Raw genomic sequence first — 17,378 nt, 5'->3', positions numbered from 1 at the left:
TCTCTGAAATCAATAAAGATATATATTTTTTAAAAATGTATTTAAATACATGTAAAGTCCTTAAAACAGTACCTGTCAGGTAATAACTGCAACATTAATGTTAGCTATTACAAAGATCAATATTATTGTTGTTATTTTATTTCATTCTAATAAACCAAAAAAAGTAGGGATTTTCAAAGGAGTTACAATCCAAAATTCATGAGCTATTTAAAACTCATTGAAACAGTATGTAATATGCTAGGCCCCCAGGTTAGCCCACAAACTGTACTGAACCCTCAACTACTCAATAGTTTGGTACCATATTGGTGATATTTTATAGAAAATAATCATTATGTATAAAATTTTCTTAAACAAAATGTGGCCAGCCATTTTACTCTATAGCTCATTACCACATTCCTTCTATTGTAGGACATTTCCAGTGCATATTGTCAACTTAACGAGTAGTGAAAGTGACAACTCTTCCAGTTCTTACTTAATGATTGTATTTGGGACAAGAGCTCCAGCAGGGCATTTGCAAGAGATCAGTAAAGAGAAGAATGAGAACATCAAGGTAGTAGGGGAAGAAAATTTGAAGACTAATCATTCCTCTCAATTTCGATTCCCAGAGAATTTTTGTTTCCAATTTATTCTCTGTTCTTGGGAACACAGATTCAGTGGGGCAGAACTCGCTGCCTTTCCTCAACAAGGAGTGTACAACAAGGCCAGCCATCTCATGATGTCTTTCTGACAAAGGAAATCCCATGCTGCTTCATAGGCATCTGATGACCCATGACTGTCCTCACAGACCTAAGGAAGTTGGTGGTCACTGAATGGGACTCTGTTAGCAAAATTCTGATAGACATCTAGAGCTACATAGCCAGAGCCATCTCTCTATTACCAGGAAGAGGTCAGCAAAGGTTGGACTGGACTGTTCATGGAACTCTTCTAGAGAAGAGGAGGACGTTTTTTTCAAGCTTCTGGGTATTGAATTCTCTCTCATTTGCTTATAACTTTGTTGCTTCTGACGTTCAGTCTTTTTTGTCCTGTATTAGTTTCCTTATATTCAACTTTTATTCAATTAGGCCCAATTAACAATTTTTCTTCATACATTTATCAGTAGTTCTAATGGCAACACATAGGATAAATCTGCACATCCTTCACAAGTAGTCTTATGAGAAATGCATAGACTTAAAGACCCTCTCCTGAACTTTAAGAAAAAGAAAGAAACCAACAAAAACAGAAACTACCTTCCCCAACAGACAGCTTCCCTTAATGAAATATAGATTAAAGTATACTGATGGTTGTTACTTTGCGGCACTATAGAAATTAAGAAAGCAATAAAGGTTCTTTTACAGCCCGGGCAGCAGGGCTCAGTGGTTGAGCATCAACCTATGAACCAGGTCACCATTGGATTCCCAGGTCAGGGCACATGCCCAGGTTGTGGACTCTATCCCCAGTGTGGGGCATGCGGGAGGCAGCCAATCAATGATTGTCTCTCATTATTGATGTTTCTATCTCTCTCTTCCTCTCCCTTCCTCTCTGAAATCAATAAAAAAAATTTTAAAAAGTTTCTTTCACATGTATATTACAAAGATATATAATATAATCTAAGTATGTGTTAGTTTATTGCCATGTATAGACATTAATGTACTTATAGTTTCCTAAATGCACTTCTGCTTTACTTTGGCATATGAACACATGAACATCATTTTGCTCCCTGCTTAAATCTTTCAAAACCACCAAAAAATATTTTAACAGATATATACAAAGATCAGGAGAACTGGAGAAAGAAAACAAAGTATTGGATGTTTGAAAGCATATGGCTAAGTGGCAACTGACTTAGTAGCCCTAATCTCAAAATTCAGTAGGCTATTTCAAAAACCTCATTTATTGCACAGATTCCTAACCAAAAAAAGTGCATAAACTAGCAATACCAAGTACTTTAGGAAATGAGAATGACAGTGATTTTAAAATATGGAGGAGTGCTGAAAATTGTGTGAGAAGTTGTTAAATACTAGATCCCTCCCACTGCACAACCCTGGTAAAAGCTGGAGCTCAGTTCTGAAGAATGCTGAACGCCGAATGCATGAGGAGCAGTCCTCTTCACGAGGGCATTCCATCTCAGAATCCTGCAAACTTGTTGACAGTCACAGGCATAGTCTTTGAGCAGGTGATTCAAACTCTTCTCTGGGGAATGTGTAACTTAATACTGAGAGTTCCTTAAAAGTGATCCACCCAGGTCACCCACAGGGAAGTTTACAATCGAAAACCTTACCCAGTGCTCAGAAATTCAAAGTCAGATATTTTATGCTCCTGCTGTTAATAAAAAGCAGAAAGTCAGTATTAACTGGACACCTGAGAAACTGTCTAAAATGGAAAGTAAGGCTAAAATAATCAAACAGATAAAAACCAGTGTAAAATGAGGATATGCAGGGAGAAAAATAGCATAAAAATAGTAATTTATATACATCTACACTAATAAAAGAGAAACATGCAAATTGGTGTCACTCCGCTACCCTTCCCATTGGCTAATCAGGGTGATATGCAAATTAACTGCCAGCCAGGATGGCAGCCGGCAGCCAGGCAGCTTGAAGCTAACAGGAGGCTTGCTTGCTTCAGTGATGAAGGAAGCCAACGTTTCCCGCCTGCCACTGCTGGCCTCTGAGCTTGCAGTTTGAAACATTGTTACAAATATAGGAGCTAAACAAAACCCCAGAAACCTGCTTTCAGCCAGCCGGGATCTCAGAGCTGGAGTTGAAACAGTGTTTCGATTATAGAACCCAAACAAACCAGATACCTGCTTTCAGCAGCCGAGGCCTAAGATCTGGAGCCAAGCCTCAGAGCTAAAGCTGGCCCAGAATAAAAAAAGAAAAAAGAAAAAAAGGAGCGGTTGGGAGCTTCAGTCACGCCCCAGCCTGAAAACAGTCCTCAGCCCCTCACCCAGACTGGCCAGGCACCTCAGTGGGGACCCCCACCATGAAGGGGGTGTGACCAGCTGCAAACAGCCATCATCCACTCATCCAGGCTGGCCAGGCACCCCAGTGGGGACCCTCCGGATCCAGGACACCCTTCAGGGAAAACCAGCCAGCCCCCACCCGTGCACCTGGCCTCTATTATATAAAGTAAAAGGGTAATATGCCTCCCAGCACCAGGATCAGTGGAGCCGCGAGGCCTCCTGGCACCAGGATCAGCATGACAGGGGGCAGTGCCCAAACCCCCTGATCGCCCTGTGGCTCTGTGTGTGACAGGGGGCGGGTCCACAACCTACCTATCCGCCCTGCTCTGTTCGTGACAGGGAAAGTCACCCCAACCCCCTGATCAGCCCTGCTCTGTGCTGATAGGGGGGAGCTCCTCAACCCCCTGATTGGCCCTGCTTTGTGTGTGACAGGGGGGTGCTCTCCAACCCCCTGATCGACCCTGCTCTGTGCATGACAGGGTATGGAGCCCCAACCCCCCTGATGGGCTCTGCTCTGTGAGTGACAGGGGGCAGTGCCCCAACTCCCTGATTGGCCCTGCTCTGTGCATGACAGGGGGTGGTGCTGCAACCTCCCCATCGACCCTGCCTTGAGTGTGACAGGGGGCGGTGCCCCAACCCCCCAATAGGCCCTACCCTGAGCGTGACTGAGGGTGGCATCGCAACCTCCCAATCCGCCCTCCTCTGTGCATGACAGGGGGCAGCGCCCCAACTCCCCAATCAGCCCTGCTCTGAGCCTGACCAGGGGCTGCACCTTGGGATTGGTCCTGCCCTCTGCCACCCGGGAGCAGGTCTAAGCCAGCAGGTCGTTATCTCCCGAGGGGTCCCATACTGTGAGAGGGCACAGGCCAGGCTGAGGGACCCCCATCTTCCCCCCCCCCGCCCCGAGTGCACAAATTTTTGTGCACTGGGCCTCTAGTGTAGAAATAAAGATAATAGTTAATCCTTAAAATAAGAATAAGAAGATCCTTTATGAAAATTAAAAAGAACTATTGGAATTTAAAAATCTGATAGCTAAATGAAAACTTCAACAGGAAGTCTGGGCAATAAAGTTTAAAAAATTCTTACAGAGAACATTTAAATAGAAAAAATGATAACACATCAGAAAAAAATATAAAACAACATAGACATCATTTCAAGAATTCCAAAGTCCAAATAATAGAAGGTCCAGATGGAGAGGAAAGAAAAACAGATGGTAGAAAATAATTAATAATAATAAAATTATTAAAATATTTATCAGAACTAAAGGACATGAATCACCAAATTCAGAGAGTCCATCCAGTGCCCAGTAAAATGAATTAGAATAGACTCATTCCATGACATACTGTGAAATTTTAAAATATTGAAAACAAAGAGAATTTTCGACAAGTTTCCAAAAAGTAAAACAAAATGTTCAGTTATACAAAAATGGATTAAGAAGCAGACTACTTGCTCAGATGGTGTTGCTCAGTGGTTGAACCTCAGCCTATGAACCAGGAGGTCAAGGTTCAATTTCTGATCAGGGCACATGCTCAGGTTTCTGGCTCGATATCCAGTAGGGAGTGTGCAAGAAGCAGTGAACCAATGATTCTCATCATTGATGTTTCTATCTCTCTCTCCCTCTCCCTCCCTCTCTAAATTTTAATAGGTGAATGCTTGATACAGTAGTTGATGTTGTATGCCAAAATCTCACTCATTTGTGGAATATAATGAACAACATAAACTGATGAACACAAACAGATCCAGAGACAGAGAAGCATTGATCAGACCGTCAAATCTCAGAGGGAAAGTAGAGGAGGTTGGGGGTAGGGGGAGAGATCAACCAAAAGACTTGTATGCATGCATATAAGCCTAACCAATGGACACAGACACTAGGGGGGTGAAGGCATGAGCGGGGATGTTGGGGGACAATGAGAGGATAGGGCCACATATATAATACCTTAATCAATAAAAAAAAAAAAAATATATATATATATATATATATATATATATATATATATATATAAAGAAAAACGACCAAATTGTACTATATTGTTAAATGAAATATATGTGTGTGTATATATATGTGTGTATATATGTATACATATATATTTTAAAGTGATATATACATATATAGTTATATATTCAGAAAAAAATAATTATATAAAATTTCCATAATTAGGATACAAATTTTATCTCTGAGAAAAATTACATGAGAAAATCTGTCATATAAAACATTGGGTGCATTTCATCTTTTCTGTATAGTGGTTGATTAAAATATGATACCACTGGTAGGTTAGAGCAGTAAAATGTCCAATGTTGAGAAATAATAATTGAATAAATAAAATAAAATAGAGTCTACTAACATGTTACATGATGAAAGGAATATCGTAATGATGTATATGATGTATATGAAAATGATTTTCCTTGATTTCCACCACTTTTTCTGAGAACTTTGGTTATAAGATTTTTACATTTAAAATGAGGAGGAGCCAGGCAGTGGAGAGAGAGCATGGCCTAAAATTCCTGGGTTTTAAAGAGGGATTTTTCTGGGTGGAGACTTGCATTTGCATTCAGGGATGATTGACAGAAACTATATTTCTTCTGGGCATGCCCTTACCCATAATGCATACAGAAAACCCACAGGGGGTGGGTCAAAACTGAAATGCAAATTTTATTATTATTAGTCCAGTACTCTAATAAGATCACATTGTCATTTGAGGTCATTTTGTATTCTTCTGAACTTGAGCCAAGAACCTGCTCTGAACCTGCCTGCTGGTGGCCTGCTGGCTGCTGGGCTGCCCAAAGAGCGGAGGTCTGAAGGCAATTATTGGTCTGACCCCTGTTCAGGACCCCAAAGCAGGCCCCACCCCAGCCGTTTATGTCTAACTTCCTTCCTAACAATCAGATTCAATTTTTGCTCAAAATATTTCTTAAAAATTTTAAGATGCCTCTAACTGTGTTTGTCATTTCTTTCTGTGAAGACCTCCTAGGAACCTCAGAGTTGGTATGAAGATTATTTAAAATAAAGACATTTGAGATCCAGCAGATGTGGAAAGAAGCTTCTCTGAGCTTACTTTATCTGACTAAAATCAGGCTGCCAGAAATTTCCTCTGCAAGGCAGGTCCACTTCCAGGAAGAAAAACAAGAATAAACCTACTGAGGAGACAGAGGGAAGCTAGGTAGTCAGGAATCTGGACCATGGGGAGGAGGAGGAGGAAGTAAAACCAGGGAAGCCAGCTAGGCGGCAATGCTAAGGCAACTCAGCTGGGCATGGAAAGAAGGGAATGTGTGAGAGACAAACTTTAAATGTATGGATTGTTGCTAAGACAAGCAACTTGCAGATAACCAATCACAAGGCAATAAGACATATAAACCAATCCCAAGGATGTTGCTAAGATAGAATTCTTTGAAAAGACCAATCAAGAGTTAGCAAGGCTGTATCCACAGCCTAATTAAAAAAATGCACACCTCCTCCTCTCTCACTCTCTCTCTCCCAGAAACACTAGGTTCTTGGGTTGATGGCAGGAGGCATGCTCCCCTGCGCCCACGTGGCTTATGGCCATGTGGGACTCTACAGATGGACTAATGGACTTCAACACCCGACTGTAACACGGAAAGGAAGCTCTGGACACTGGCCTACTCCTGGAACCCCAGCTGCACCTTTTCCAGAATTGGCTTCTCTCAATAAACTGGTTTCGCTAACTGTTTTTGTCCAGGACTTCATTCTTGATTCCGAGATAACGAACTTGGACTTAAACACCCATGTTTTAGTTTCATTATCATAAAACCCTGAAGAAGATGGAAAGATCATTAACCTACAGAGGCACAGTTTATAGAAACTTTCTCTCTCCTTGTTCTCCTAAAAACCCATTGGTGGTCTTTCCTAAATAAACCTTTTATTTCTTCACCTTCCCTTTTTCCTATTTCACTAGGTAAGTAAAGTTCTAACTTGACTCATTTAACCAGCCAGCTACTCTTAGTTGGCTTCACTGCGCACAGTATGCATATATACAAGCCTTTTTCTCCTATGAATCTGTCTTTGTCAGGCCCCCAGGTATGGAACACAAGAAGGCAGAGGAAAAGTTGCTTTCCTGTTACTCACCTTCAAAGAAGTACTCCTATGATCACAATAAATCTAGTTAACATTATGGAGTACAAAGAAACTCTCCTCTACCTTCAAGATTCTAATAATCAAATAGACATGAGACAGATTCATAAGAGAAAAGAGAAAATAATGTACACCTATGTATGGGAACCCCACATACATGAGACTCAGAGACCCCATATTCTGGAGAAGCTTAGAGATAGAAAGGGGAATCGAGGTATATTTGCTGAAATATTGTGAACTGTAACTGAATAGTGCCTCAATAATTTGGAAGAGCACCTGAGAAGATCCATTCTTTGATGTTTGATTCTGTTTTCATTTTAAACTTAAAGTTCTTTTAATTAAAAGTTTACAGTAAGTAAATGAAAATCCTCACAGCTGACTATTAATCATGCTAGCATAACTTCTGTGGAATCCTCAAAGTGTTTAGTATATGTACACATCTGGAAAGAGGAGCAAGTGTTTGGACTGTGATTTTTACATACAATTGTAACTAATGTTTGAATTTTGAACTCTGCAATTAATGGAACCTTTAGAGGGGAACCTCTATTTCAGCCTAACAAAAATAAGAAATACGTTTATCTTGTTTTGTTTTTACAATATGATCTGATCTGTACAATTTAATTTAAGAACAGTGTAACTGTACAGAAATGCCATTTTTTTCACATAACCCTTTCTATTTTCTGTCTGTCCACTCCATTCCTTAATCATTAAGCCCTTAGGACATCAGATTCTGGTCAGCATCAAAATATCTTAAGAACAAAGCCTCAGGTCTGTTGACCAAAGAAACAAAGTTTTGTTCAAGCTAAAGAAATCTTGACTCTAGTTGTGTTTCAGCCCCACATCCATGAAAGCTGAATGACCCTAAGGCCCACACCCTCATGGAACCAGACAGAACAATGCCATGGCTGATATCAGAACCTGATACAATGATTATTTAGTTCCTAGTCTGGCTCCAACCATCAGTAAGTCCACCACTCCAACTCCTTTAGCCAACATGATTAATGATTTTCCCCCTATGAAACCCATCTCCTGGAAGCCATTGGGTAGCCAGGTTTTGAGCACTGGCTAACCTATGACTCTGGGCTGGATGCTATTTCTTCAATTAATAAACCCTTACTTTCTTGACCATAAACTCCTTATCTTGGGCTTTGATGCATGCAGCCAAATGGACCCCTTTAATCCTTTAACAGCAGTGGATATGTGATGCTTCACAAAGGCCTTCAAATAAGAATGCACACACCTTGACTATGGCTAATCTAATTAAGGGGAAGAATACCCAAGCCACATTCTGTTGTTTAGAATTTTCCTTATCTCTAATTTGAAGTTGAAACGGAGAGTCCACTAGATAGTTTCTGTATGTTGTTGAGGAATTCTAATATTTAAAATTGGAGAATGTGGGTTTGTCAGAGCTTCTATACTGTACAGAGCATGGGAAGCTTTCTGCTGAAGGAATGACCAGTGAGAAAGAAAATACTATCAGGATATTTTTTGAGTCCATGGATCCTAGTTCCTATCCCTACCTGCATTTTATGTATAGGTCTACATTATGCCTTTGGTTGGTTTCCTGAGACAAGCTCAATTATAAATTCACTTGTTCTTGTCGTTATTTAAAACAATTTGATTTCTGTCCTTGCAAATACAATTATAAATAAATTAAAATTATAGTAATGACACTATAGAGAAAAAAATATTGATGTCATACTTTAGATATAAGTAACATTCCTTGATTTCAGCATACCAACAGGAATATGGTATATAAGTGAAGATAAATGGTTGGTGTCCTCCTGCTTAATATACATAATGGATGTGGAATTACAGGGCACATATGCGAATGCTCAGGGACTAATGGATTACCTTTCTGTCTAAGTAATTTTGTTCCAGATATATCACAACGCCACACATGGTAATTTTTATTGCTATACCTATGTGGTTGCTTGGTCCTACTTTACATTTTTTAAATATTTACCTGCAAAAGTTCACAAAAAACATGCCAGTAATTTAGGTTCTACTGAAAAATTAAAATTCACACGTTCTTATCCGGAGAAAAGCTAACTCTATTTGTTAAACTACTGAGGACAAATGTGTTAAAACATTTTAGCATAGATGACATATTTATTGTATACCCATATGAATGTGCATAAATACATAGAAAATACATAGACATAATGATTGTTCATACCAGTATTTTTGTATTTATTTTACTCAAAATTACTTATTAATATGCAATGTGTCTTTCTTATTTCTACACTGAATTTATTATGAAGAGCTAATGGTAATTATGGCTGAAAACAATATTAAATTTTAAGCAATTCTTTCAAGAAAAGACAGAAAATTATTAATATAAAAATGCTCATTGAATTCCTCTTGCTGTATCTTTTTCTCTTCCTTAAGTACAGGGTTTGTGCTTGTTGGTATACATGTGGGGGGATGTTCACTTTATCTAACAATTAAAGGATAGATACTAGTGGGAAAGAGGAGAGACAAAAACTCCTGACCAAGGTTTGTGTGAAACACTGTAGGAAGGGAATTCCAGGGATGTGGGTAGTTCCCAGAAAATTTGAGAATAGATAGGATGGTTTGGGGAAGTGTTAGTGTAAATTATGATAGATATAACATTAGCCACAATGAAACTAACTTTATACAGCAACTCAGAAACCAGGGTTGATTATGGCTTTAGGCATGGCTGTTTTCAGGTACTCATCCATGTCATCATAATTTTTTTTACTCTCAAACTGTTTTCCTTATTGTTGGCCTTACTGTTTTCTGCAGTAGTCTTTACACCTAGCAGCAAGAATTATTCCAGGCTACTTTAGATTTACATTTTATCTTAAAGAGGAGATACCACCCTCTTTGATCTTAGCCTGTTCAAAAGATTTCTAATTGGCCCTAATTCGATCACGTGCTCAACTCTGTTCCATACATCTAGAATGAAAGGAGTAATCTGATACTTCAGGAGAGGTGGCATGTATCTTCATTCTTTACACTAAAGTATGGACAGGTTGCTAAGTAGTTTTACCAGACTGACAAAAGCAATATCTAAAAGGCAATATTATCAGGCAGAAAAAAAGTACTATATTTATTTTAATGGTATTGAGAGACAGAAGTAAAGAAAGGAATTCCTTTAATTACTTATTCCTGTTTAACTCTGATAATTTAGAGACACCGTGCCATGTATTTTCTCACTCTAAGAAAGTTTACATGCATACATAATGTAAAAACAATATTAAGCTTGACCAAAAGAATGGAATTTGTGACACAATAACATTTCTTGTGAAATCTGGGATAGGAACTATAGAGCAATGAGAATGATGAAATTAAATTTTTTTTTTAGGAAAGCAAGAATAAATTTCTATGCTCACTCAGTATTATTTATCTAATAAATTTGGGGATATGATATATTTAAATCTGGATATTTTGATTTATAAATTGAGCTTGTTTTAAGATAGAATTTATATATCAGTAAATGCATAGATCTCAATTACTCAGTTTTGACAATCTTATATTCTTGATATAAATATTGCTCACACCAAGATATATAATATTCCCATCACCACATCAAGTTCACTCTGTACTTTTTCTATCAATTTCCAAGCTCAACTCTACACCCCAGAGAAAGAAGCACCATTCTGATTTCTGTCCTGACAAAGTTAGTGCCCATAACATTGTTAGGGGTCCATGGGAATGTTTTAATTTAGTTTAAATCAGAAAGGAAAAATAAACTTCAGGTCTTATAATAATTTAATGTCATAATATTTTTCATCATTATACTAAAATAGTCATAAAGTATAATTATATGTGTGTGTGTATGCGCATGAGCATGTCCATAGGGGAAGTAGCTAATTATGGCAAATGTGCTTAAGGCTCACAGAGACATACTAGAACCCTGATTTCTATCACTATGGAAAAGTTTTGTTTGCTTTGAACCTCATGTCAGTGATATCAATGATGCAGTATGTATTAGTTTATGTCTGGCATCTTCCATTCAACATTTCTGAGATTATTCATTTTATTATAATATGTTCTTTCATAAAAAATATGTTTTCTTTATTGATTTCAGAGAAAGGAAGGGAGAGGAAAAGAGATAGAAACATCAATGATGAGAGAGACTCATTGATGGCTGCCTCCTGCACACCCCCTACTGGGGATAAAGTCTGCAACCACAAAGGGGACAAGTGCCCTGACTGGGAATTGAACCGTGACCTCCTGGTTCCTAGGTGCACAATCAACCACTGAGACTTGTTGGCCAGGCTATTATTATTACTATTATTATTACTGTATTTTAATTTTGGTTTGATTCTCCTTACCCTGTTCTCTGGTGAATTCCTCCTTCTTCATCCACTCCACCAGGGACGAAAGTAGATTTAGCTCTCTTCTCTCTAAGAAGAGGCATATGGCTTCATTGGTTTTAGTTTACTAGGATATCTGAATGCATCCTCATATATCTGATGGTTGTTAAAATTATGATTTTGTCAGTTCTTTTGCTTTTATTATTATGAGAGTGAATATAATCTCTTGCAACATCCTTTGTCTCATTGAGAAATAGAAGTCTGCAAAGCTTAATGTTAAATGTGTACTAACTAATCCTGACCCGATATTCAAAATTAACTTAGTCATTAATATTTAAATGGTTATATCTATTATATACTTCAGAAACAATAATGTAAGCAAAGATTAAAAGTCAAATACAATAATGTGTTAAGATCCATAAGTTTTGACTAAAGAATCTTATAGCACATTTCCTGCAAAATTAATGAAGTATATTTTGAGATTTTAAATGTACCTAGTTTGTATCTGTAATTTTTATATATTATTGTGTTCTCACATGGGAATGCATTTTTATTTTTAAAATAGAATTGTGTGTCTTTTAGAATAATAGCAGTGGAGAAATAATTACTCTCATGAAATGTCTTAACATAATTCTCAACTCAGTTTTGTGGATAGAAGAAAGATTTAGATATCTCTACAACCAAAATCACTAACTCATTATTTAGCTGAAATATATAGCCTTCAAGCTATTTTTATTTATTTATTTATTTATTTTTATTTAAGTTCTTTATTGTTTAATGTATTATATAAGTCTCCTTTTCCCCCCCATTGACCTCCCTGGCCACCCCCAACCCCCGGCACATGCCCTCACCACCCCCACCCAGTCTGTGTCCATTGGTTATCCTCATATGCATGCATACAAGTCCTTTGGTTGATCTCTTACCCTCCTCACCTCCCGCCTTCCCTCATAGGTTGGACAGTATATTTCATGCTTCTATGACTCTGGTTCTGTTTTTGTTCATCAGTTTATATTGTTCATTATATTCCAAAAATGAGTGAGATCATGTGATATTTATCTTTCTCCCACTATCTTATTTTGCTTACCATAATGCTCTCCAGTTCCTTCATTCTGTTGCAAATGGTAAGAATTCTTTCTTTTTTACAACAGCATAGTAGTCCATTGTGCAGATGTACCACTGTTTTCAAATCCACTCATCTGCTGATGGGTACTTAGGCTATTTCCAAATCTTAGCTATGGTAAATTGTGCTGCTATGAACATAGGGGTGCATATATCCTTTCTGATTAGTGTTTCTAGTTTCTTGGGATATATTCCTAGAAGTGGGATTTACTGGGTCAAATGGAAGTTCCATATTTACTTTTTTGAGGAAACACCATACTGTTTTCCACAGTGGTTGCACCAGTCTGCATTCCCTCTAGCAGTGCAAGAGGGTTTCTTTTTCTCTGCATCTTCTCCAGCACTTGTCTATTGTTGATTTGTTGATGATTCTGACAGGTGTGAGATGGTACCTCATTGTTGTTTTGATTTGCATCTCTCATATGATTAGTAACTTTGAGCATGATATTGTACTTAGAAAACCCTAAAGACTCCATCATAAAACTACTAGACTTATTAAATAATTTCGGCAATGTAGCAGAATAGAAAATTAACACCCAGAAATCTATGGCTTTCTTATACACCAATAATGAACTCACAGAAAGAGAAACTAAAAAAAAAAAAAAATCCCATTTACCATTGCAACACAAACATTAAGATACCTAGAAATAAATTTAACCAAGGAGGTAAAGGACCTGTACTCAAAAAATTACAGGACATTGAAAAAAGAAATAGAGGAATACAGAAACAAATGGAAGAATATTCCATGTTCATGGATTGGTAGAATCAACATCATTAAAATGTCCATACTACTCAAAGCACTCTATAGATTCAATGCAATCCCCCTTAAAATGCCAACGGCATACTTCAAAGATCTAGAGTAAACTATCCAAAAATTCATCTGGAATAAAAAAAAAAAAGACCCTGAGTAGCTGCAATAATATTGAGAAAGAAGAACTAAGTAGGAGGGATCACAATACCAGATATCAAGCTATATTACAAAGCCATTGTTCTCAAAACTGCCTGGTACTGGCACAAGAACTGATATATAGACCATTGGAACAGAACAGAGAACCCAGAAATCGACCCAAGCCATTATGCTCAATTAATATTTGACAAAGGAGACAAGAGCATATAATGGAGTTAAGACAGTCTCTTCAATAAATGGTGTTGGGAAAATTGGACGGATGGATACATGAAAAAAAATGAAACTAGACCACCAACTTACACCATACACAAAAATAAACTCAAAATGGATAAAGGACTTAAACATAAGACGGGAAACCATAAAAATCTTAGAAGAAGCCATAGGCAGCAAAATAGCAGACATTTCTCCTAGCAATAGCTTTACCAATATGGCTCCTAAGTCAATGGAAACTAAGGAGAAAAATGAACAAATAGGACTACATCAAAATAAAAAGCTTCTGCACAACAAAAGAAACCATCAACAAAACAACAAGAAAGCGCACTGCATGGGAGAACATATTTGCCAATGTTATCTCTGATAAGGGTTTAATCTCCAAAATTTATAGGGAAATCATACTACTTAACAAAAGGAAGATAAACAATCCAATCAAAAAATGGGCAAAGGATCTAAATAGACACCTTTCGAAAGAGGACATACAGAAGGCCAAGAGACATATGAAAACATGCCTTCAAGCTATTATATGTTTACTCATTGAAGGCAATAAGAGTATAAACCCTTTGATCAAACATTAAATAAAAATAATATCTGAAAAACAAAGCTTTACATAAATAAAATATAACATGACAAATAACTAAAGGTGTTTAAGAATTGAAAGTGGCTAAATAATGGATCTTCCTTTTTAATGTGACACCATTCATCTTACTAGCTTTGATCAGACTTTTAGGTATTATTCTCTTCTCTTTCTTTTTGATAGAAAAGACTTTTGACATTTGTCAGACACAATCAATAGTTCTTTTTTGACCTTATTGAAAAATATGCCTCAGGGGAACTAGAGATGTAAAGTGAAAGATAAAAATCCAGACAAGGTAAAGAAGAATATGACACAGTGGTTTTCAAGTGATCATTAAAGACTGATTTGAAGTCATTAAACAAAAGCTTAACTCATCATCTAATAATAATAAAATACTGTATAGTGCTTTAGCAAAGCCATGAGAAATAGCTGAAACTTTTAGTTAAGATTTGCTTTGGATATTGAATAGCTACTTAGAAAGTATAAAAAATCATCTCATCTTTAAATTTAAACATTCTTATGTAGTGAAGGGATGCCACCTGGCTTTGAAAATAAACATGGTTAAGTTCTTAGGTTCACTGTAAAAGTCAACAAATTCATTAAATTTGTTTATTTTTAACACATAATTAAGAAAAGTCTAGGCATGATACTAAGCTCAAAAATAAAATTATCAAAGTGTTAATTGATATGTTTTAGTTTCTAGCAAAGCAGATAACTGGAATCTCACTATTAACTGTTTCTGAAACTGCTGTTATATTAACTAAAATTTAGCCATTACAGTCATAACTTTAAGAACTATCATTTTATTAAAAACATAACACTGTACAAAATATGATGGGTTTATAGAGAACTAAGCATACATTAAATTATATGACCATTTACTCTTAGCTCAAGGCAAGGTTCCTTATCTTCAATAATATAAGACAGAAATGATTTAGACATTTATCTGCCTGAAGGCCCTGAAGATAGATGGCTGATCAAAGGATTATTTTAGTTCCCTTTCTCTCCTTAAGAATGTATTATCACAGGCACTCTAAGTAGGTCCTTTAAAGCTTACTGTAAAAATATGGCTATTTGCTCTCTACATTTAGAAGATTTATATTTGAATCTACGGTATATTGCATGAGTCTGTGGATTCATTCAAGTGCAAAACTTCAAGAATAGAACTGTAGCCCTAGCTGATTTAGCTCAGTGGACAGCGCGTTTGCCTGCGGACTGAAGGGTCCCAAATTAGATTCCAGTCAAGTGCACATGCCCAGGTTGCAGTGCTCAATCTCCAGTGGTGGGGGGTGTGCAGGAGGCAACCTATCAATGATTCTCTCTCATCATTGATGTTTCTATCTCTCTCTCCCTCTCTGAAATCAATAAAAAATATATTTTATGAAAGAATAGAACTGTAAGTCTTTCTGTTAACTTTACAATTACCTCATTTAAATCTTTGTAGGATTAGATAACTATAAAATATAAACTTCCTGAAACTTTGGGCAAAGACAGGGGACATGGGGGACATGAGTAATAGCATCAACAATAAAAATAAATAAAAAGCAATTAATTTTAAAAAATAAAAAGTCTACTCTACATTTCAATAATTTGTGACAAGTTATGCTTAAACAATTTGAAAACCATTATAGAAAAACTTCCCTTATGAACAATACATTTATTTTATAATATAGATGATTTATAAGGGACATCACTAACTTACAAATTGTATGTGTCAAGGTGAATTCAATTGACAAATTATTCACCTATTTCATAGAACTGAGATACTTCCTTACATAGGTAGGTTAGTTTTACTTTGATAGAGACAAATAATAATCATTTTGTGTTATTTTAATAAAATTGCACAATTTTAGGTCACCATAGAAAATTACCAAACACATCTTTTCAAAAACTGGGTAGAAACATTCTAAATCCAGAGGGAACCACAGTGAAATTGCTTCACTTTGTATATCTCAAGCCCTGTAATTATCCCACAGAGAGCTTTTGTTTTTTGCAATGACTTTCAAATCTCTTTCTATATAATTGTAAGATATATAACTTAGATATATAACTTTTGTAGAGTCTGGTAACAGATTAAAAGAGTACATTTACATTAGAGGTTGGTTTTGCCAAATAAAATTATATTCAATACAGAGAAGATAAATTCTTTTTTTAGTCTAAGAAACAGTTATGAAAATTGATTAAGGAAACTCTAATTTCAGAAGGTAGAACTTCTTGATACCACATTATTTGACCTTGAGGCAATAAAAGTTAAATAAATAATAAAAAGAATAACCTCCAAGTAAATAATGTAAATAAAAACCAAAACACTGTTATAAATAAATGTTGTAGTACATAAAACTAAAATTAGAATTTTGAGAAAACTAACATTATAGAGCAATAGTTGGAGGATATAGAAATTTCACACACAAAAATATTTGTCCCTATATACTTTGATATTAAGCAAAAATCTTGAAATAAATTAATCTAAGCACTTAATATAACAAAGTGAAATTGAGCAAAAAAATACATTTAAATAGAATCTCCACATGATCCACAACTAACAGCCTACCTGAGACAGACTGAGCTGTTCTGCAAACAGAATCTGCATTTGGAGTGTTAAAAAGAGTCCAGCTTAGGACATTCAGTATCTGTAACCTTGTATTTAAGGTGGTCATGTGACATGGTTTGATTAATAATAAGATAAATATAAGATAATTAAAAGTTGTGACTAACAAAACAGACCCTTTTTTCACCGTTCTTCATTTTTGAAGCACACAGAGATGGCTGGAAATGCATGAGCCTTAAAACTATAAGAATGAGAATCACATTCTAAATGTGGCAGAGAAAGAAAGAACAAGAGAATGGGGTGTGGGAGTGGGGTGGCATAGTGAAGTTGCACCAGTTACTTACTTTGTTATGATGAAGAAATAAAAATAAAACCAATTAATTTAAGTCTCTATGAGATTTAGTTTACAAATGGCCATCTGGATAGAGAATTAAGAAAAGACTGAATAGTAAAATAGAAACAAAAGAATTTCAAAAGTAAATAGAATACAACAAAGAGTCTTAAAAATGTAAACATGTAGTGTCTACTTAAAGTAAGAGTAGAAGGAAACATAGACAAACAAAATATGTGAAAATTGATATATGCCACACAAAATGACTTTACACCTATTACAGGGAAATACCAAAAATAAATAAATAAATAAATAAATAAATAAATAAATAAATAAATAAACAACAATAAAAATATTTAGGGATGCATGCCTATCCAA

At 36.2% G+C, this 17,378-nt stretch overlaps 1 protein-coding gene across 9 annotated transcripts in view; it reads right to left on the bottom strand.

Moving 5' to 3' along the window:
- Window positions 1–17,378, bottom strand: part of FSTL5 (follistatin like 5) — a 725,468-nt gene that overhangs the window by 383,076 nt on the left and 325,014 nt on the right. For 4 of the 9 annotated variants that reach the window (XM_070415376.1, XM_070415375.1, XM_070415378.1 and 1 more), the window contains exon 4: window positions 11,327–11,398. The exons of the other annotated variants lie outside the window; for them this stretch is intronic. In XM_070415376.1, the coding sequence (XP_070271477.1) occupies window positions 11,327–11,398 (72 nt within the window). The remainder of the gene's footprint in view (window positions 1–11,326; window positions 11,399–17,378) is intronic. 9 annotated transcript variants of the gene reach the window in all.

Source organism: Myotis yumanensis, unplaced genomic scaffold, assembly GCF_028538775.1.
Source record: "Myotis yumanensis isolate MYYU_CA2020_CCGP unplaced genomic scaffold, mMyoYum1.0.hap1 SCAF_5, whole genome shotgun sequence".
In the NCBI taxonomy this organism is placed as follows: domain Eukaryota; kingdom Metazoa; phylum Chordata; class Mammalia; order Chiroptera; family Vespertilionidae; genus Myotis; species Myotis yumanensis.
Note: the sequence above shows the minus strand (reverse complement) of the source record. Positions and strands in the feature narration are given on the sequence as shown.